This window comes from Stegastes partitus, unplaced genomic scaffold (genome assembly GCF_000690725.1).
Source record: "Stegastes partitus isolate 25-593 unplaced genomic scaffold, Stegastes_partitus-1.0.2 Scaffold280, whole genome shotgun sequence".
In the NCBI taxonomy this organism is placed as follows: Eukaryota; Metazoa; Chordata; class Actinopteri; family Pomacentridae; genus Stegastes; species Stegastes partitus.
Window position 1 is genome coordinate 41,128 of NW_007578011.1, and position 22,765 is coordinate 63,892.

General features: G+C 46.6%; 1 protein-coding gene across 3 annotated transcripts in view; it reads right to left on the bottom strand.

The window, feature by feature from the left end:
- Window positions 1-2,516: 2,516 nt before the first annotated feature.
- Window positions 2,517-22,765, bottom strand: part of arhgap32b (Rho GTPase activating protein 32b) — an 81,024-nt gene continuing 60,775 nt past the window's right edge. For 2 of the 3 annotated variants that reach the window (XM_008282639.1, XM_008282638.1), the window contains 12 exons: window positions 16,325-16,474; window positions 13,046-13,148; window positions 11,851-11,995; window positions 11,197-11,279; window positions 10,724-10,831; window positions 10,119-10,264; window positions 9,831-10,032; window positions 9,382-9,527; window positions 9,194-9,268; window positions 8,208-9,041; window positions 7,271-7,932; window positions 2,517-6,557 (listed from right to left, as the gene is read on the bottom strand). In XM_008282639.1, the coding sequence (XP_008280861.1) occupies window positions 4,299-6,557; window positions 7,271-7,932; window positions 8,208-9,041; window positions 9,194-9,268; window positions 9,382-9,527; window positions 9,831-10,032; window positions 10,119-10,264; window positions 10,724-10,831; window positions 11,197-11,279; window positions 11,851-11,995; window positions 13,046-13,148; window positions 16,325-16,474 (4,913 nt within the window). In that variant the 3' untranslated portion in view covers window positions 2,517-4,298. Of the gene's footprint in view, window positions 6,558-7,270; window positions 7,933-8,207; window positions 9,042-9,193; window positions 9,269-9,381; window positions 9,528-9,830; window positions 10,033-10,118; window positions 10,265-10,723; window positions 10,832-11,196; window positions 11,280-11,850; window positions 11,996-13,045; window positions 13,149-16,324; window positions 16,475-22,488; window positions 22,656-22,765 lie in introns of those variants that run through there. The other variant, XM_008282640.1, reaches the window with a different exon arrangement.

Sequence of the window (22,765 nt, forward strand, 5' to 3'; positions counted from 1 at the left end):
TATATAGAGATACATATGGCTATAGCCACACACACATCTTGGGAACGATAAATAATAAAAAATGTCCAAACACCAATAATCAGGGCTGCTCTAGTTTTCACATAGAAAACCTGGAAGCAGCGACCACAGCCTGTAGGAGCCTGTAGAAGCTGATAATAACATGTGACATAACAGAGTATTGAAACCAGCGGGGGGCTTCCTGCTACGCAGCACACAGACATGTTCTCTGTGACACTTTCACGTCTTACAGGAAGAATATCTGTGATGTTTTTGTCCAGTCTGATGAATAAACCTCCACAATGACTCCTGTTAACAGTAAAACACTTCATATGAACACATTCTAATGTAAGCAAAACCCACAGAGGCTTAGTTTGTGTTGTCAGTGATCAACGTACCTCAGCACCATTTCTTTTGATTCCCTCTCATAGATGAAATGATTTAGATGCTTGATTTATAGATTGTTAATATTCAAACCATTTTAAAAAGTACTTTATGTGTGAGTTATGTAATATTTATGTTGCAGCTAAAGTTAAACTATCATCAAAGTTTGGAAATAAAGTTCGTCTTGTGCACAAGTATGAGTTGACCAAAATAACATGATTCCCCTTTTTAAGATTAAACATTTAGTTTTATATGAAAGACGTCGTTATAAAGCAACTATTATTTACTCTTTAGTGTCCACTGAAGCAGACGTCTCACGTACGTGTGTTTTTAACAGGAAGTGGATATTGTTCTCAGGAGTCATCCAGTTTGAATTTAAACAGAAATCTTGAATATTCATGCCAATGGTATACTTTGATATGTTCACACATCACACAGTTCAGCAGCAGATATTAAAACAGATGCACTTACTGACAGTGACAGGCATGTTCGTATTTATGGACGTGTAATATACTCAGAATAACTATTTGATCCATGTGAGATCACAATAAGAATTTTTAATGTAGTCGTTGCCGTTAGATCAATCTGACATGTTTCATTATTCATCAAGCAGAATCACTTCTGTCTCTGATCGCTGGTCAGGATATGAAAGAGGACGGAAAGCCAACCTATGGCAGAGCTGCAAGGTTCAGGCTGGCACGTCAACGCCATCCTCACAGGTTCACGTCTTGTGGTGGCATCAGTTCTACACATATTCTGTTTGATGTGGATAAGATTTAAGTATACATGCTGAAATCACTCATGCTGGAGTGAACACTGAAGCTAAAAACTGCTTTGATTCACTGCAGACCTTCATGTTAGGATGAATGTTCGGCCCTGAAGAAGCTAAATTATTTTTCTAATCATTTGTTAAGGCCCCCATCGGCCTGATTCATATGCAGCTTCTCTTTTATACGGTATTCTGTTTGTTCATGTGTTCTCACAGCCTCACATCACAGCACAGATCACTTAGTAGTCAACATGTGGGATGCCATCTAATGACATGTCTGAACCAAAACACTTAGTTTAGGTAGCTGCAGGCCTTTGATTTCCCAAACAGCAAAAAAAAAAAATCAAGTTCAAGTCTAAACTCCTCACTAAAGACAGAAAGAGATGTGACATGTGAGGAAAACTGAAGCAAACTTCCTCCAGAGGTCGGGGCTTCACATCATGTATTTGCCCTGGAGGTAGAACGGTGACTTCTTTATTTGCAGCAATTTGAGTTTGAGAGTCTTTTGTTTTGTGTTCCCTCGCTTTTACTTCTCTGGAAAATAGAATGTAAAGCATCAGTGGACGCTTTGGAAACTAAATGTTAGACTCGTATAACCACAGATGTCTATGTGAAGTTTAAACAGCTCGTCTATCTTTCACCAGTCGTTTGTCTTAAAGGAGAAATCCAACACAGTGCAGTTACATCATGAAATAAACTATTTATTGATAGAGATATAGAGAAACCTTCTTCTAACTTTTGTTGCGGGGGGATCATGTTCATCAGCTCTGGTGCAGATAAGAAGTCAGTAGGAGCATCATTATGGACTATCCTGCAGAGATATAGTATTTTCATTGGAAAGCAAGTCTGAACAGGTGAGCTGTGGATGAGATCAGCGAGGTACAGAGGAGCTAAGACACTGAAGGTAGTGAGGAGGACTTTGCAGCTTGTCTAGAACTGGTCCGTACGGAGGTCTCTGGATAAGGAAGTGGGCAGCAAAGGTTTGTACACACAGAAGTTTGACAGCAGTGCTACAGCTGCAGTACTACAACCAGGGTGCAGTGAAGTTTAGAAAAATGTGTCTGCACCCGTTTTAGTTCGGTGGGTGGAAAGCACGGATCAGGTGACTACAGAGAGGCCTTTTGAAAGGTGGAGATGGGTCTCGTCTGCACGTGACCAAGAGGTAGTGGCGACAGGATAAAGAGGAGGGAGCATGCACTAGAGCTGAGGCAGATCTAGTGGACTTGGATGAAGGTTTCAGTCCTGTTTTTTGTGCACACGAGCTGTTTCATCCCATAACCTGGACATGACGGTGGCACAAACAGAGATCTGTCAGCATGCTTTTCCTTTGGTGATAAAAATAGGCCGTCTGGCCGGAGGCAGGATCTTTAGGTTTAAGCACTTTATTTTCTCAGAGCAGCACTTTGGGATCACACCACTCTACTGTGATGTCAGTAATGGTTTAGGATAAACTTAGGATAAGATCTTTGATTCAGAGGACAAAAAATACATAGAAACGTCCTTCTCAGCTGACTGAAACCCCTTCAGTAGGTTCTGATGTCAATGTTTAACGCTGTTCCCTCTCAGCGAGCTGTGAGGTGTGTTACAAACATCATGCATATCCACATAGTAAAAGCCATGGATTCTAGCTATTCCTGAACAGTTTTATTTATTTTATATCTGACTTTAGATACCTCTAGTTTGAGACAAGAGTGTTTTCACATTCAAGTACACAGTGCCTTACTTCAACGCCCCATCTGAACAGGTAGAGGTTTAGATAAGGCAAGAGGAGCAAAACCTGCAAGCGATATAGAAGTCAAACAGTTACAGAGTACAACCTGGATTTAGACATATTTGAAACATATTGTAATCCATCCATTATGCTAACCCAGACGGGTGTGTCGTATAATACCAGATGAATGTACTATACATTAATTTCCAGCCTGAAAAAATGGCCCCCTAAAAAAACATGTCCCTCCCTCGTCGTTTTAAATTCAGAACCGGTGAGGTGATACGAAACTAAATAACCTGTCAACCCTGAACTGTCAAGAATCATCAGAAGTGATCTTAAACCTAGACATCGCAATGTTTGTGCATTATGACAATGGACTTGACAATGACAGAAAAAAGGGCCTGTAGGAACACAAGTTAAGGCTCATCACAGAGATTTCCACGAAGCAGCGGCGACGTGTTCTTCACCACGCTGTTCGAGAGGACACTGCCTTCAGCTTTATTCAGTTAGTCCAGTTTACCAAAGTACCACGAACGTGATGAAAGAAAGGAAATAAAAATAACCTCCTACACTTCTGAAGCTACAACAGGCATTCGTCCACCTTTCCGACTTTATCCCATATGTGCAAGAACTGTGCCAAGTCGTTTGGTCCCTCTTCTAATGAAGAACTGACAAGTACCAAAACATTCCATTAGAAGTCATTGAAATCTGTTTATAGCAAAGTTACATAAAAATGGCACAGTCACAGAGAAAATAAGACATTGATAACCACTACATGAACTCAAAAGAACCCATCGCAGACCCTCATCCACCCTCGCGCTCTGCCGAACTCCTCAGCGTGGACACACTGCACCGCCGGCTTGTGTACGTATCAGCGTGTGGTGACCTACGTGTGTCCTCCTTTCATTACTTGTGCTGTAACATCCAGAAAGAACGCAACGGATAGAGAAGTACACAGAACTGTTCTGTAAGAGATAGAGAATGCATGCATTTCTAAAATGCAAACCTTAGTCCCAGTTGATGCTCATACCCAGCGCCACACCTAAAAAAACAAACAGAAAAACCAAATACAACTAAAAATCCCTTTTTACTAGTCATTCTATCCGTATATATATATATATAGTATATATATATATATATAGTATATATATTTTACATTTTTGTGGTTCCTGTTAAAAGTACCTCACGTCTTTCATGTCGTATACATTTATGACTGGTTACTGCCTCAATCAATCACAAGAACATGACCTCATGGACAATAATATCAGGTACATTCAGGACTTTCTGTAAAAAGTCTTACAATATTCTTTACAATTCATTAAAAATACAGAGAAGCAAAAATATTGGTGATACAACAGTCCACTGTCCTGCAGAGGCTGCTCAACCATCGCTAGAGTCTTTCTTCTACACAGCTAAAGAGAATTTCCACTAAATGCTTCATTCTGTACGTATCTCTGTCTCTGGCCTCTGCATGGCCAGCTCAGTCTGGATGAAGGCTCCCTGGCCCAGTGCTGTGGAGTACGCTCTGTTGTTGTGGCTCACTGTGAATCCTGGGGCTGGGTAGGTGCTGGAGCCTCCACGTTTTTGAACAGGGGCCTGAGGCTGAGGTACTGGGTGGTAATCGTCCAAGTTATCGTAGTGGGACTGCACCGTTTTAGTGCCGTGTTTCTGATATGAGTAGTCTCTGTCCAGGTCTGCTTTGCCCTGGCTGTAGTGCTGCTGCTCTCGAACGCTGTGTGATCGCTCCGGCTTGGAGCGAGGGAGCTGCTCCCTGGGAGCCGACGGCTGGTCGTCTGTACTGTGGTAGCCGCTTGATGTTTTTACTTTACTCTGGTGGTGGTCAGAATCAGGGCACTCGTAACGTGGTTGGAAGTTCCTCTTGCTGGAATACTCCTGCTGCCAGTGTTTCGACCTGCCGCTGTCTCCTCCCAGCTTGTCGTCTCCAGTCTCGTACTTGGCCTCGTGACGGCCGCTCTCCTGCTGATGGGAGAGGCTGTGGCTCAGAGTAGCAGGAAGGGAGTGAGATGATTGGCATTTCTTGGAGCCGCTCTGCTTGGAGAGCCCGTCTGACTTGTCGCCCACTGCGCCGACATGCTTTTCAGTCTCCATGTACATGAGGACGTCAGGATCGGACACCATGTGTCTGGGGAGGTAGCGGCCGTCTTTGCTCTCAGTCGCGACCAGCACAGCTTTACCTGGGTCAGATTTACTGCGCAGGTGCAGGGTTTCATAGCCTGATATATCTGCTGGTGTGAACAAGCCCACGTTGTCGTACTGCGACAGGACAGGGCCTTTAATCTTCAGTCTGGCCCTGCTTTCCCTGCGGATGGAGTGCATGCGAAGCCTTTCTGACTCCTCTGGGTCCCAGGCAAGGTAAGCAGCAGCTTCCTTGGCCCCGTGACCAGGGGGCATGTCCCGGCTCACAAAGCTGTGCTCCTTACCAGGCGGGAGAACGTGGCGAGCGAGGTAGTGGTACCCAGTCGCCTTTCCACCCGGTCGCCCAGCAGCGGCTCCGGGCTCTCGGCTGCCGTAGGTGTGGAAATGCCGGACCCTTATAGTGCCGTAAGGGTCAATGTCATAGTAAGGGGCCTCCAGAGGACTTGAACCAGAGTATGGACTGTAGCGATACTGGACCCGCCCGTTCTCAAAGTAAGGCTGCAGCTGGGTGACGTGGTAGTCGGCCTGCGAGGACTGCTGCTGGGGCTGCTGGTAGGCTTTGCACTGATACACAGGCCGGTGGTAGAAGAACATGTCATCATCTGGTGGAACTTCAGTCCTTTGGATGGGCACTGAGCGAATAGTGGAAGGAACGTGGAGTGAATGCACTCTGCGGATGGTGGGATAGCCGTGGGTTCTGTCATGGTTGTAACCCTGATGCCCTGGTCCCGGAGATACGTAGACACTCCGGGGGTTTCCTCTGGACTTCATGGAGTAGTGGTATGACCTGGGGCCTAAAGTGCTGTATCGGTTATCTACTCGGGCACTGTAAGGTATCTGAGGCTCAGACTTGGACACGTAGGAGTGTGGAGGGACGCTGTCTGGTCGGTAGTGGTGTGGCATGGACTGTGGGCCCACAGGAACAGGCCTCTGGTGGTAGTAAGCAGCTCCTGGAGGTTCAATTAAGACAGGCTGTTCTCCTTTAGCATGGTACAGGTAGGCTGGCTGGTGTGTGGAAGATTTACGAGGTGAAAGAGGATGGTGAGGCACAGCGTCTTCCAGATGGCTGGGTGGAGGGCCTTCAGCCAGGACGTGGAAGGAGGCTTCACTTTGGCTGAGTGCTGCTGTGGCCAGTTTGCTCTCGATGGTGCGGACAGGAGGCGCTGGAGGTGTGGGTCCATAGGAGTCATGATATTTTGCAGACTCTGTACAGGGCTGTACTGGCTTTATGGCCTCCCAAGGCTTCTCTACAGGCTCAGCGGAGGTGGGCGCCACTCTGGCGCTGGCCTTGGACAGCTGGGACTGGGGCTGAATTTGTGTCTGGGACTGCATGTGAGTTTGTGCCGCAGGATGAGGCTGTGCCTGAGACGGAGGCTGAGTTGGAAGATGAGGCTGTATGTGGACTTGGCTCTGCTGCTGAGCTTGTGTTTGGTTTTGGGGCAGTGAGACGGCAGGCTTTTTGGGCTTCTGAGCTGTTGGAGGTGGCTGTTCTGATGGTTTTGGAAGGACTGGGGGAGGTGCGGTCTCTTCTGGTTTGACCTGGAGCAAAAAAGAAAACCAAAAAAACACACAAGTTGAGAACAGTCATAGGGGAACAACAGTTGTACCCCCACACACACACACACACACACACACACACCTGTGCTGGATGCTGCCCAGTGTTACCAGTCTGTCTGCTGTGGTTCCTGAGCTCCTCCTACAGCAGCAGCATTAAGCCACAAATCCTCATTGTGTGTTGAACATGTTTGTATTGCTTCTACTTTTCTACTGATGTTAGATAAATGTTGACCAAAGGCTGTATTTTCAGTAGCGAATATCTTACTATATATATGTATGGTTGTTGTTTGTTTTGTTTAGTTTTTGTTTTGTTTACAGGCCAATAAAAATGTGGCCTATGCTGGAGCCAGTCAGTCATTTGGATCTGCTGGAAACAATATTGTCATCAAACGTTTCAGTGCTGTGAGTTACTGAACCCTAAATAAGGTGTTTTTTTTTTCCAATTCAAAATAGAGATTTCCCAGGAGTGAAAAAATGTTTTAGAGAAATTAGTTTTAGGCCCCAAAGAGGAACTAAACTAAACTTAAACTGTCAAAAAGCACATAATCCTACCCACTCCTTTAAACACTGAACTATCCCTTTAAGGCAGTGGGCTCATGCTACAATGCTAGCTGCTTGCTTACAAAAGCAAAAAAAATCCAAATATCAAAATGATATTGCCCACAATCCACACATGGGACTGATCTGACATTTACCTCAGGCTGTGGGAAGAGTCCAGTGTCTTTGCAGCTGCCACTGGGGGTGGTGGCTGGAGTGGTACTGGATGAGCTGGTGTGAACTGCGGCTGGTCCTGTGACAGTCTGCTGCCTTTCTGGACTTTTCCTGGTTGGAGAAGTCAAGCTGGTTGAACTGGAGAGGGGGGCACACTTGTAAAGTGGAGTGTCTGGTGAGGCGGAGTCTGTTTCTGGCTGCGCACCAGCTGGAGCTGCAGAGGGCTTGGCACTGTCGGATGGCTTGGTAATTGTGCTGGTTAGTTCTCGTGGTTGCTGTGTGACAGGGGGACTGGAAGCAGAGGGATAAGATGAGGCTGTGATGACAGTCATAGAGGTGCTGCTTGGTGGTGGGGAACCTCCTCTGTCTGCTCCTTCCTCTGGGGAAGCCTGGAAATGTGGGACCACTGGATATGGAAAGTCCTGGAAGCTACAGGCCTCCTGTGGCTGCAGAGGGGACACCGGCGTGGGAGGCTCAGAGGACCTGGACTGAGACTGAATAGAGACCTGCTGGGCAGACTCAGCGAGGGCCAGGGCCAACATGCGGGCAGCATTTTTAGGAGGTGGAGGAGGAGGGGCAGAGGTGGGAGCTGTAGAGCTGAGGGAACGAGGGGTGAGGTCCTTTGAAGAGTCCGGAGCTACGACTCCTAGCAGGAACACAGAAACACAAGGGGTCTATAGTTGAAGAGTGAATGAACGAGTAGGTGATGGAGACAGCAGGCAGGCAGGTTTAAGGTGCTTCAAGAGTGGGAATGAGAGGAAAAATGAAGCTCAGGCATCATGAGAAAACACTGATTTAAGATGAAATCCATGCAGAGCTGGCACACTAACCCTCATGGAAACACATTCACATCATGTTGTTTTTAAACTACAGTGGAAACACAACAAGCCAAACGTTACAGAGGTGGATCTCTGATCCTACCTTGGTGCTCTTGACTGCTGGCAGCCGGGGCCTGCTGCACGCTGTCGTCTCCCTTTAGCTCTCGACTGTCCACGCTGTCGAAGGCTGCCAGCTTAGAGTGCAGTTCCATCTGAAAAGCTTCACTAAGCGACGGCTCGGCTGCCCTCAGCAGCACGCTGCCCATCAGGGGAGGAGAGTCCTTGGGTATCAACGGAGGAGATAATGGCTGCGGAGAGACAACCTGTCCGGCTGTGTTCTTGTCAAGCGTCTTAGTGGAGAAAAGCTCTGAAGTGGCAAAAGGTGTCAAACTGGTGGACTTTCCACATTTAATAGGTGACACAGCCTGTGTAGGTTTATCAGTGTAGGAATAAGAAGTGGTCAGTTTCTTGCTTTCTGCTTTCTCTCCAGCAGCCAGGCTGAAGTCTGTGGACAACAAGGGCGAAGCTAAGCTGCCCAGGAAGGAGGCAGAGATGAGGTCAGAGCCATTGGTCTTGCCACAGACGCTGCCAGGGCTCCTCTTTAACGTGGAGCCCTCTGCCCCGGACGGTGAGTCATCTAAGGGGAAGGCGTAGGAGGTGTCTGGGAGGCTGCACTGGAAAGACATGGGGTCAAAATCCAAGGAGGCCATGCCAATGTCTGGCGGGCTGAGGTCCACATCTTCACCTGCTGAGCGGGGAGGTGAGATGAGGGCAGGCACACAGATGGGCCCGTCGTCTCCATCGCTGTCCTCTGTGGCGTCCAGGTTATCGTAGGAGTTGCAGTGCTGCCGGCTGTCCAGCAGCTCCCCGTTAAAGGAGGCTGACAGAGCATCGCTGCTGGAGCGCGGCCGCCGAGGACGGTACACCTTGGACTCCCCTGAAGGAGGAAAAGAACATAATCAGAAATAATATCCTCTGTGTAACAGCAGCCACGCTGCAGGAAGAGGATTTGTAATTTGCTATGAGCAGCACTGACTGATGAAGCTCGTTATGCTGAGTCAAAGTGAGCTGGAGGACACAGATGATTACCTTCAACATTGTGCAGGGAACTCAGTGACTCTTCACTTTTGGCCGACCTTAATGTTGCCGTGTCTCCTCTGCCTCCTGAAACACCACAATTAGCACGCATCACTATCGGCCTTAATTAAGCTTCTGTTGTTGCACAACTCAAAGTTGCTTAGGACTGTTTTCATGTTAGCTGTGAAGTGAGGACTCACCGGCCAGAGCCATAGCCTTCAGCTCGTTGGGCTCACTGGGGTTACGGTGCAGCTTGCGTTTGGACATAGAGGAAGACTTTCCCAAGTTGAAGAAAGAGCGCCAACTACCCACAGGAGACTTCTTGGATTTAATAGGAGGCCTCTTCCTATAATTAACAATGGTGGCAGACGAGCAGGCAGTTAGCTTCATGAACTTGAACAATCTCAACAACTCTCCATGTGTAAAATCCGATCATGTCCACAGACAGGGTTCAACCTGCTGAACGAGGAGCAGGACTCCAGCAGAGGGAGACACATTCCAGGAGTTTTATTTACTGTCAGCTGACTGTTGCTTGGTTTGTCACTACATGTACACTCTGGAGCTGTGCTCTGAAAAATGTCTAATTTACATTTTATATTCGGTACAATGAGGACAAAATATGACATGAGAGCAGGAGGAGCCAACAGACCTCTCGGTGGGGAACTCGATGACAGTGTGGAACTTGCCCTGCAGGGCAGCTGGACCCTCGCCCACCTCGATGTATTTGCTGTCTTCAGTGACTGGAGAGTTGATCTGAGCCTGAGTCCTGGCCTGAGCCTCCTCCAGACTCAGGAGTTTGGTAGAGGGTGATGAAACCAGCAGGGACTTGGGCCTTGACAAGGAGTTGTGACCTGGAGATGTGGAAGTCATGAGATTAATGGTGAAGTACACAGTATATCTGGCAGAGTCTACACAGCCGTCTAGAGTCTGTATTTACCTGCTCCTTCTCTAATTAGTGAGCTCAGTTTAGTGCTGAAGAGCACATCCACATGGTTCAGAATAAACTCCACCACGACCGACTGGATGCGGACTTCCATGAAGGCCGCCGTGCCGCTGAAGCACGCAGACTCGATCTGCTTCGATCTAAGACAACAAACAGCAAGCAACAGGGAGAGAAGAAGAATGAAATAAAAAGGAATGGTGGTTAGATTTAAAGTTACACAACTTGTGTGAAATAATTTAGAGAAGCATTTGAGTTGATGCTGAACAGCGTCCTCCCACAAACAGCTGCTTTCATCTGTCAGCTCAGGCTGAATGACTCATTCCAAGCAGCAGACAGGGTATTTTCTGCAGCCTATCATCAAAGCTGATTCAAGCCTAAGAACTTGTTAGGGTGTGAAGTATGAAAAACCCACACAGACATCAAATTACGAAGACCATTAGAATCATGTACAGATGTACTCAGTCATATAGAATTACAGGGAACTGGAAGTCTTCAGCTGAGTGTTGAGAGAAGACTTTAAGGTGATCGTGTGCAGTGTGTTCAGCACAATGAAAAGCATACATCCAGACAGCACTCTGCAGAGCAGGATGACCTCTCACCTCAGCAGGTTGGGCGCCCAGACGATGGCCAGGTTCTTACTGTGCATGTTGGTGATGTAGCTGAACGCTGCCAGGCGGGAGAGGTGTCTCATGAGGAACTCCAGAGTCCTAGGAATCAAATATTCATTTATTCAGATTTAATTGGCTTCCGCTAGTGATGTGCAGACTAATGGCCATGATAGAAGTGCTTCTTCGGAGCATCAATGTTTCAGTGTGTGCTCAAATCCCTGTAGAATGGCACCTGGACATTTGCATTTGTATGCTTTCACAAAGGATGGGAAATTCAATTCATCATGACCAACGCAAAGGTCAGCAGGGACCTGTTAAATGATTCCATTCGATGCAGCGTGGCATTACATAAAGCCTTGACTCTAACACTAGCAGACACACACAACTGACGTGAATTCACAATGCATCTGGAGGCTGGCTGTTCCTACGCCTGCCACAAGGAGGCAGTGTGTCTCTACACGGACCTGTAATGCGGCGGAGGAAGCTGCTGGATGACATCATGGATTTTGATGAGTCGCTCTTCGTCCGTCGCTGCTGATACAGCCTCCTTCAGAGGGAAAACAAAGATAGGGAGATAAACGGTGGGACGAACCAGTGCAGCAACATGAAGCTCATTCTCTGACACCTCTGGTTCTGGCGGCTGCATGGACCACAGAGGGGACATCAGTCTGCAGCCACGAAGCCCCCCTCCTCTCCCCAGCTGCCATAACAACCAGCAAACATTTACTCCATCCTCGGGGACGGCTCTGTTGTGCTTGGAGAAGGTTTTATTTCCAAGTCACACAGAGTGGTTTGCTGCATTTGTAATGACAGGGTGTGTCAAGTGCAATGCTATTATTTTAGGGATGTCTGTGGCTCATAGCTGTAGCATGAATTTCAAGAATTCCTATAAGATAAGCCAGAGGAATTTCTTTTATTTTCTGTAGAAAACAGGCAGAAATTCAAAGTCAGGACTGTCAATCAAACCCAACCTGAGTCCTGCTGGGATCCAGGAATGTCTCTGGGGCATTGTTAAACAGAAAAAGCAACAAACAACCCAAACGCTGCTGTAGCAGCTAACAGTCTTGTATCCACACATTGTCTGTGAGAAGTGTTTCATCCTGAGAGTCTTTGCTTACAGAGAATTTCTCGTAGAGCTGGTAGGTGAGCAGGGGGTTGGGCAGCTCTCTGAAGTAGAGCTTGCACAGCGAGCCGACACAGTGGATGTCCTGGATGTAAACATCTTTGGTCAGGTCAGGGATCTGCTCCGAGTCAAACTCGTGCCTGATGAAAGGGATGGAGGGCAGAGGCAGAGTCAACACACCGACTTATCACGAAAAAACAAACTCAAGATGCCAAAAATAGGAAACACCGCACATGGAATGGTGTAGTAAACAAAGCAGCAGCAGCTTCATGTTTTGGATTCCTCAAAAATGACACCTTTGCACAGTGTTGACCAGCTTCATGAGGTCGTCGCCTGGAATGAGTTTCAGTTCACATGTGAGCCCAAACTTTGACTGGTGCTGTATTTTTAATGACTTTTATTCCAAACCTATGTAGTGAAGGTTCAGGGTCGGTCTGCCAGCCTGCCCATCGTTACTCTGCTCAGACACACACTGTCCTGAGTACCATCCATCTAAACCCGGCACACCCACCAACGGCATCAGCCTCAACCAGCAGGCAAACTGTCCAGAAAGGGTTTGGGGAACACAACCCAATCCACAGAGGCCTCAATCGAAAACCCCCAGGACCTGTACAGACACCACAGGCCCCCCGGAGGTCCCGGGTCCATGGCCCAACAGGTCAGAACAGAACAGGAAGAATCTAAACGATGGTGTATTAAATAGAGAGACTAGTTTTATTTGATCGTCTGTGTTCTCTGGAGTTTGGCTGCTGGACAATCAAACTGTTGAATGGACAGGACGCCTGCTGGTCGGGTACGATCCCATCTCGTATATATATATATTACCCTTTGAAACCTAACAGCAGAGCAAAAACAATGCTTGTTTAGCATGTCCTTAAAACATACATTATCTTTTACAAGCTGTAAGAGCGACCGAGGTACCAGTTCTGATCTCTGACACCATCAGGGAGTAAGAGCTGCTGAAGAAAACAACTGTTAGAGTCAAAGTCACTCCTTCTGTTACAGATGAAATAATCCCGGCTGGAATTCGTATAATATCAGTTTCTGGATGAGAGCCAGGCTGGGATTAGATGCGTGAGCTCCCCCTATGACAGAAAACATTTCTACAGAAGCAGCACAGATACCCTCAGACACACTTAAATCAGATTCTGGGTCAAGCCGTGCACACCGATCAGCGTGCGTCCTCTTACCGCAGCTTCTGGATGTTTGAGGCGATTCCAGAGAGGCGGTAGATGCCGTCCACCACGCCGTGCTTCTCGATGAACTCGGTGCAGCTCTTGAGAACCTGGGGCACTGCCGACAGAGATAAAGAACAGCGCGTCACCTCTTCTAGTCAATATTTGTCCGGTCCAGCTACAGGGTCAAGAACAGGACGGCTTTTGGTTTTTTGAAGTGTCGGGTCAGGATGTGAGCTTTTCTGGCTCAGTAGGAACACTGAGTGCGAGTAACGAGCAGTTTGGGAGCTGAGGGTGGAAATATCTGAACACTAAGTGGACACAGATATATACAGAAATATATACCAAGCAGTTCCAACAATGTTGTAGTTTTTAGTTGCTGGATGTCCTTTAACCTTTTTTTCCTGCTTCAGTGCAACGTTACGGACAAAGCAAACAGTGAGATAACATGTTGTTGTCTGCGTGAGGCGGCTTCAAAGCACCAAGCCAGTGATTGTGTGTTCGAGACGGACGGACAAAAAAAGAAAAACCTCAGAAAAACACAGAGCTTCTTCATTCTCCTTCAGCAGCCATGAATCTTAGAGACATGTTGTTCATCTATCTGTGTGTGTGTGTGTGTGTGTGTGTGTGTGTGTGTACAGGAGATAAGGAGCCTGCGTATGCGTTGAAGGAGGTTCCCAGGCCTCCCACAGCTCGCACATCATTCACAGGATGACAGAGAGTGGGACACTAGCCGAAGCAGCTGTTCAGACAAATTCCACACATCGCCGAAGAGAAAACAAGATTTGAGGAAACTCGTTGGCATTCTTTGGCGGACAAGACGACTGAGAGGGCGGATAAATCCTCCTCAAGTTCGTCACACGGGGAGATTTTGTCACGAGGTTGTCTTATCTCAGAGATGCACTGTGTGTGTGTTTGAATGTGGACTTGGTGTTGGACACAGAACCAGAATTTATCCTCTTAAATTCTAGTCAAAACAACAGCATTCAGAGATGTTGTTTTTAATCTGGTAAACTACTCTTCTGAATGTCCCACAAGGTAAAAACCCTGATTTATTTATTGTTCTGGTTTATAATCTTGGACGTATAAAATAAAAACTGCAGATGTTATGATGCCGTTCCTTTAACACCTGCCCTGTCTCACCAGGTGACCCATCGGCCTCCATCAGGCTGCTCTAGTTTCTTCTGTGAAGCGTCGTAGCCATGAGCAAAGCATATTTCTACTGTTGACACAGCAAGAGAAGCCATTTTAAGCCAAGAATGACTTCATCATTTTTTTGTCAACATGTGACCACAGACGGAGCTGCTGACGGCAGCTTTACTTTGTTCAAATCTGTCAACTCACCAACAATCAGAGACAATTTCTTGTCCAGTGTTGCTGATGACTGTCACAGTAACAAACGTCAGGCTTTTATCTTTAATACTTTCTTAAATATTGCTGTGAAAACATAGCCTCAAAAGTCAATGATAAAAAGTAAATAAATACATAAAATGAATCCTTAAAAGTATTAGCTGGTGAAGCAGAAGACTCCTGATGATTTCAGGTGGAATCACTTCATGTGTGCATTGAGCTAAATATGTTCTATTTACTGAAATAATTGACCAGAACACGCAGCCTGCAGCTTTAATCGACTAACTACAGACGTTATCCTGAACACTACTCTGAAAAGTCTTTTGCATTTTTGGGTATTTCTTTGACATAAGGCTAGTTAACAAAACAACCGGCGCTTTCTTTCTCAGCTACCACAGAATCTCAGATCACAGTGGGTCCAGGAATAAAAGTAAAATCAACTGGGTTTCATAGAGCCGAGGCTTTTTGCTTTTACTCTGAGCTTTCTACCAAAGTCTTGGTTAGTAAGAAGCAGCAAGAGAACAAAAAAGAAGTCTAGCTCTCTGTTCAAATCTGGAAAAACAAAAAAACAACCCCAAAACTGAAAAATTGTTTTGTTGATTAAAACTAATTTTACTGAGGATTATTTTCAACATACAAGCTAAAAATGAATAATAAAGCATGTTTTAGAAAGACATCTACAACGTGGAATCCATGATCACGTGTTTCTTTACTCCTCAAAATCAGTTTCATCTGTAACGTCAACAAAACTGAACAACTCGACCCAGCAAAGTGTGACACGGTGTCTTATCTCTGCATGTCAAGACAAAGGTACAGAGGTCGAGGATCGACTCCTTCCTCCATAAACACCAGCGCTGATCCATACAAGAGTAAAGCAGACAGGACTCACTGTGAGCTAATGTGCCGGGAAGATGAGAACATGTCATGTCCACAAGATGACGCATGAACGTGAGCAAATGGGGTTTTCAACTGGTGTCAACATTACTGGAGTGACATGACTGATGAAGGCTCAACAGCAGAGTAGCATCATTAAACTGGTCAGAGCTGGTGCTACAGTGTAATCAGGACACCATTATCCCCCCACTCCGTCACTGAGACCATCACATCAGCTCACCTGCCAGACACCAGGCTGCTGAGCGCTCAGAAAATCAATGTGTCTGTAGCAGATAAATGTACGTATAGACTTTAGCCCAACAAACATCTTAATTACAGCCACATCGAGCTGCAGAGCTACGGCCTACACGCAGCACAAGGTGAATATCTGCTTTCAGATGGCACATTGTGACTGTCAACTGGAAACCATCAGCTAATGTGTCACAGGGACGACTTCTTATCTGGGCGCAGACACTTCAATTAAGTCTTGATTTACTGTGAGGCTGCCAGCCAGCCTCCAGGAAGTCACCGCACCAGCCGAGAAACAGTCCTGCCCCTCCGTAAAACTTTGTTTTCTTTTGAATCTGATTAAACTAATGGGATTTAACTTGATGAGTTAGTGAGCTCCAGAGATATTTATACAGTCTGACAGAGCCAGGCTAGCTGTTCCCCTCCGATTCCAGTGTTTCGGCTGAGCTAAGCAAACCAGCTGCTGGCTGTGACTTCATATCAATCTTCTCATGCAACTTTCCACAAGAAAGCAAATTACTGCAAAATGTCAGAGTTTTTAGTCGAGCAGTTGGAAAACCCCGTATATGACATTATTAGAATTAGTGTTGAGAACAGATATCAGGAGGAACTCATCAACGTATTAACAAGTGAATCATGAATAAACAGTCTCTGGCCACTGTTAGAGGACTCACAAACACAATGAAAGAAAATGAGATAAAACATAAATAGAACCAGAGAATATTAAAGTTGTGTGATAAAGACATCGAGGCTGCATCACGCTGACGGACACAACATGCTAACCGGACGGTGACGGTCACACAGCTGTCCAGTGCTACTCACCATCATGTCCTGAGTTGAGGAGGTGCTCTCCCAGGTCGCAGCCAAACACCCTCTCCCGGAGGATGCCCCGCTGCTTCAGCTTCTGCTTGGTGGGCCTGGACTTCATGAAGGAGCGCAAGAAGGTGATCAGCTTCCCGTGCTTCTTAGACACTGAGGAGTCAAGGAGGGCAGGACACGTCTTAGATTCCTCATACAGCCGTTTACTACTCCACATAAGCTCTGTCTTAACACTGAACAGAGACGAGTGAAACCCCAGCCAAGCTGCTCAAAGTTGTCCCATTGTGTATTTCAGCTTTATTCTAATGCAAACCCCTCCTTTATGCATGTGTGGTTTCCTTGAAGCGAAAGCTTCGTTCTTAAATACCACCTCCCAGGCAACTACAATGGAATCCTGCACATCCAATACCAGTATCCTCCGCACCCCATCGAAACAAGACACAAAAAAGGAGCCGACCTTCTCAAAAACCCAGCCTGTGATAATCAGATACTATGTCTGGGAAAGGTCGTAAGCTCCTTAAACTACACACCAGTTGTTTTCTGTGCTTTGGAGAGATGTGGAAAGGCTATCAAGTGAATCAAACAATGTGCATTTTTTTGGAGGGAACAATGGCGCTGGCCTCTGCTCCAGACATTTGCACAAAAAAAGAAATCTTCAGTGAAAATCCCACACTGTCAGCCTGTGCTGAGATGACAGTAGCAGAGTGTTGTTGTGCTCTGGGGTCAGTTGACTTGACCCAGCAGATGAAATAAACCTGCTCATGAAAGCATCTTTTTTTTGTTTTAACTGAGCAGTCGGTACGCTGTAAGCCAGATATCACACACAACTATCTGAATAAACACATAAATAGATAAATAAAATGAAAAGACAAACTGTCGCGCTAAAAGAGTTTAAATCCTGAGTTTTTCACTGACTGAAATAAGAAGGGTAGATATAAAATAAACCCGTTGGACCGCACGGGGAAACACTCAGTCCTGATGCCTCCACAATGTCTTCCAGCTGAACTTTGTCAAACTCGTAGCAGTAAAGCATCTGTTGCCCTTTTCTCTGTTTTATACATTAATTGAACTGTAATGTGTTTGACTGGAGCCAAAGTCACCACAGAGAAGGAAACCTCTCAACGTTTTCTGTCTGCTCTCGTCAGGTGTCTGCCCTAAAGTCCACGTCCATCTTGGATTTGACCTTTTTCCTCCTCGTCAGATGGCGCTGCCCGCCGCCCTGAGTCGGACCGACAGATCTTCCTACTCTTCCGTCTCTCTGAAAACTAGCAGAGCAACAGAAGCAGCTTGTGTGTGTTCATGATGCTGAAACCTGACACATCCAAACTGACAGAGCAGGCAGGAGGAAAAAACCCAAAACAACAAGTCAGGAACATTTAATAAAAGCTGACAAGTGAGGACTGTGATGAAAACATCCAGAACCTGTCATATCTGTTGATCATTGTCTTCTTTCAGCTACACATCTGGAACTTCACTAAGTCCTTCACACTACCGTCTCCTGTCTGAGTGGAAAAACTGCTGCGTCGCATCAGGTCTGTATTTGTATTCCAGGGTACATTCCTTTGACTGATTCTAAACACAGTCACGATTGCAGCCCTTCCACTTCTTTCATGTGTTCCACAGACTTGACGTCGTATTTATTTTACCTGCTTTAGAAGTTAGACCAGAAAAAAAGCCCAAGCTGCAATTTAAAGTAAAATTCAATCAAATGAATGATTAATCTGTGGAGAGATAGAGCCTGTGTTGGCTGTCTGCTGCCAGGCTGAGCTCTGCTTCGTCTGCAATACGACTGAAAGTAGGCCACTGCTTACCAAACTCAATCTCCAGCAACAAAATAAGCTGAGTTCAAGAAAGCTAAGTCTGCATTGTGCATTTGGAAGATAACATGAATACAATAAAAGTGTCTTCAGTTGCTGCTCTTTTAGCCGAAGTTTATCAGCAGTAATGACACCAGGATGACGTTTTAGACACGCACACGTGTGCTGCTATGAATATGACGAGTAAAGAGAAGCAGTGCAAACACAGCTGCTGTGTGAGAGCTCCTGGCCCACAGACCATCAGGTTCAGCCTAATGAGAGGCTGTCTGTGCTGCATGGTAAACAGACAGTATGGAGGCAGACTGCATGCAGCAGACTTAATTGACAGTCCGTTGAGTACCTTTAGAACGCAAACATGAAGACCAGAGTAAAACTAATGAGCTGATGGGAAGCTGAAGTTACTCTGGAGCTGGTTTAATTTAACAGAGCACACAGGGACAGTGTGTGAGGAGGTGTTTCAGAACCACTGTGGCGGCGACATCGACTCCTCCTCACTCACTTTTATTCCTTTACGTCAAACACATTTCAAAGACGAGCAAAAAACACAACTGAGATTGCAAAGTTGGGGGATTAACATCCAGTAAACATGAGATTCTGTCAGTAGGTGGTGAACCCCACGGACCCAATGGACAGATCCAGGATGAGTTCTGTCCTCCTGCAGATGAACCACATGTGAACCAAACGTCTGAATCCTGAGTCTGCGGTGACGAGTTTTTAATGAAGCTGGACAATCAGCCCTGAATCAACAGCCAGCCTCAGTGCCAGCATCCAAAGAGCCACAATTCACCCCTCAGGGAAAAATTCCTTCTGTGCTGCTGCAGCCGCACTCAGAACCGCTGAGGCAGCTTTGTTTGCTTACTGTTGAGGCATCAGAAAGGGTCTTCAGTGTCATGTGGGGCAGGACGAGGAAGAGGGAGGCTGACTGTGCTGGCTTACACTGACACACTGCTTCTACTGACTGTAAGACGTGAGGAAGAGGAGTGCAATGACAAGCATGACTCTCCAGAGGACGGACAGAGACTCCCATCTGCTTACTGTCAGAGCAGATGACAGCCTGCGGGCCGAGCAGCGCCGGCGCTGCCTCCGACACACTCACTGCTGAAACCCAGCTGAGTAAAAGGCTTTTAGTTTAAGGATAGTGGGACCGATAGAGGCTCAGCAATCACTTTCTGGGATGTTAATTACCAGATTTATGGCTTGGGGCACTTAAGGTGGCATTAAGGTGGTATGCCAGTGATTTAGCATTGCAAGGCACATCATTTAAAACAGAATGAAAACTGAAGCAGCACTTTAATGCTGCTTCAGTTTTTGTGCTGAGAATAACTCATGGTGGAGGTGGGAAGCGTTCACGCTCAACAGTCCAAATTAAAAACCCAAAGTCCTTCCAGACTCACAAACAACCAACACGGCTGATCACAGGAAACTCGTAGGACGTGTTTATTTACAACGTCAGCAATAAACGAGGAAAATAAACGGCAGATATAAAGGTCTGTCTTATCTCAGTTTAGTCAGAATATAACACACAACAGTTCAACACAGTACAGCTGGATGACCTGTCATTCACTCAGCCTGAGTAAAGCTGTCTGTGGACGCCTGCAGCCTGAACGATGCCACAGCATCCAGGGTGCATGAACGCCACACTTCAGGAACTGTCCTAATTTAAACAGCCCAGTTGTCTGAGTAGATTTAGAAATTCTGAGTTCTCAGGAACGCGTCCTGAGTCCCCGTTATGGATCCAACTCCAGAAACACCGAATCCTATATTCTACTATATTTTCCACGACTCTCTCATTAGAGCCCCCCTGCCTGGTTAATGGCCACATCGTCTTAACTCCACATCTCCAGTTTGAATTTCAGGCTTGCAATTATAAATTTACAGCTTCCAACCCAAAGTGTAGGCCGGGCTCACACCACAGGAGCTCAGGGCTGATTTACCCTCATTTCATCCCTCCTGAGAGGGAGGAGAAATCTGGGCTTTGATCTGGGTCTGAACGATGCTCAGCCCAGATTATTTGGTAAATGTGAGGAATTTACGGATCCAGTCTGAAGCCTCCTGAACTGCTCACAGACTCATGGAGCTGCTCAGATAATATCAACCATGTAGGATATTTCCCAGTCGAAGCGGAGATGGTTACAGTCATCACAGCAGCGCCCAGAGCAGCAGACACCATACGGTCCACCGCTGGAGGCCAATGTTAGCGACAGACAAACTAAACTCCAGTTCTTGCTGAGGAACAGACTGACTGAGCTGAATGCATCTCTACAACCACCGTCTGGACTCAGTTCGCCTTCTGCTTTGTTTTTTTTTCTCACTACAAAACATTACGAGCTTTGATAAACCGGATTATTTCACCAGCAAGATGATAATGAGTAAAATCAGCGGTGTGACCCATGAGCACAAACTACTGAGTCAAACGTGTTTCTAGTAAATATTTCTGGACGTTTGGACGAATCCTGAACTCTGCTGTCACATGCGTCGCTCCGGGAAAGAGAGCCACCAGCCCATTCATGATGGCTGCATATAAGACAGATAAAACCCAGATCAGCCAGAGCTAAACACAGACAGCAGAGCTCTGGCTGTAGCGCCTGAGGAACAGTGACAGGTTTCAGCTGCTGCCTGAAGCCGACTGTATCTGTGGCGAGGCTTTTCCCCAGCGAGAGGCCGGGCTCTGATCACCAGGGACGGAGCAGGAAGGAGGCCAAGCATTACACCAGGAACAATTACAGACGTAATGGCAAACATCATGATCTCTTTCCCCGTTCCAACCCAAAACCGACCGCCTCATTCCTTTCAATTAGCTGGGAGCTTTTCAACAGGACGCAGATTGGAGGAAAAGTCCAGCTTCATAGCAACACAACAGAAGTAGAGCAGTGACACCGTGCAGCCAATCAGCACGCTGCAGCCGGGGACATCTGATACAAGAACTTTGCATGTCAGTGTTCCCTGAATACAAAACCCGTGGTAGGCGTGGTTGTAGCTGCTTGGGGCTTCACAATGCTCTCATCACAGCCTTTTCACTTCAGCCAGCTCCCCCTTGAGACTCCACAGCTATGCATTCCCCTGTAGGCGGCAGAGCGGGAAATTCAAACGGCTCTCCTCTCCTCTGCTGTACTTTCACCAAAACGTTGGTTCATGGGTTGAAACTACATGCTGGGAGGTTTCTGGACTACATGCTGGTGTTCTGGTGTTGGGCCTGCACATTAAAGTTCAGTCCTTCTGTGTCTGTGAACATCTGCAGTTCTCTGTCCAACATCTTATCCACAGTCACAAACCTAAATCCTTCAGCCTGTTTCTTTTCCTGGACTCGTTCATCTTCTACACAAACTTCAGCTCCACCAGCCTTCTGATGGCCACCAACGACAGCAGGGCATTTGTCCACTGAGAGGCCTCTACTGCAAAGATAATGTTTGCATTGCTTATCAAACTAACAGAAGGGTGGAAGACGCTGTGTTTACATCCACTAACAAGCCTCCTGTTGGTGCTTCTGCCCGGCCGCTCAGTGTGTAAACAGCAGAGCAGTGTGCGCCTATTAAAAGGCAGTCATGAGTGATAGTGACCTCTGTTTGCACAGAAGAGGCCGAGTGTGCAGCGATAGCAGCAGCAAAACGCCTTTCTGTTAAACCTCTGAGGACAGACAGGCCGGCGGGGGCGACGTCAGCTGGGCCCGGTCTGTGTGGTCGACCCAGTCATTACGCCCAATGGTGTAACGACACAAAGCAGTGACGAGGTTCTCAAAGCAGCAGGCAGGGGCTGGTCATGAATCTGATTATGAAACTGAACATGAAAAGTAAACAAGCACTGAACACTTTATTAGGAACACCTGCGTAATCCACTGGAACAGCTCGCATCCGGTTTTGTTGACCTTATTGGTGAGGGTAAGGAACACTTTTTAATCTAGAGTAGTCCACTAAAAGTTTCTAACAAAGTCCAAGAAAACTCTGAATATGTTAGTGAGAGCTGCTGCACTGGATGGACAGCACCAGTGTTCCCAGTAAAGTGTTCTGTGGGAGCAGACTGAGATCCACTGTCTGCTCCTTTATTAGACCTGAATCAATGTTTAACCAGCACATAAACTACCCGCTTCACATGTTAGATCAACAGCTTCCTACAACCGATTGTAAATTAGTATTATTATTATTTTTTATTATCTGACAATCACTGAACAGCAAAAAGTGAAAAAAAAAAAGTTGGTAAACACGTGGATAGGAGAGAGAAACTGGAACATGTGGAGTCAGACGGGGAGTTAGTAATCATTTCCATACTGATTGAAGACCCAGGAGTCCCCTTCCAGTCCATCTCTCTGTGCCCACTAACAGCCACACTTCAGTTAAAGTCTGCTGTCGGTCTTACCTCCGCTCCATACCGCCGACCTGCCCTCAGGCTCGATGACGGGATTAAAACAAACAAACCAAAAAAACAAGAGAGCACAAAGTAGAACTTCTCTTTTCCTCCGCGGACTGAAACCCGGTGAAAGCTCCGGTACAGAGATCTGCTCCAGAAGGCAGCGAGCCGAGTGTGACGCGTCCGGAGCGCAGAGCAGACGGAGCAGCGTGCTGCCTTCACGGGCTCCAGGAAATACCGACGCTGCTCGTCGTTTAACCCACTAGAAACTTTTCCAGACGTGGGA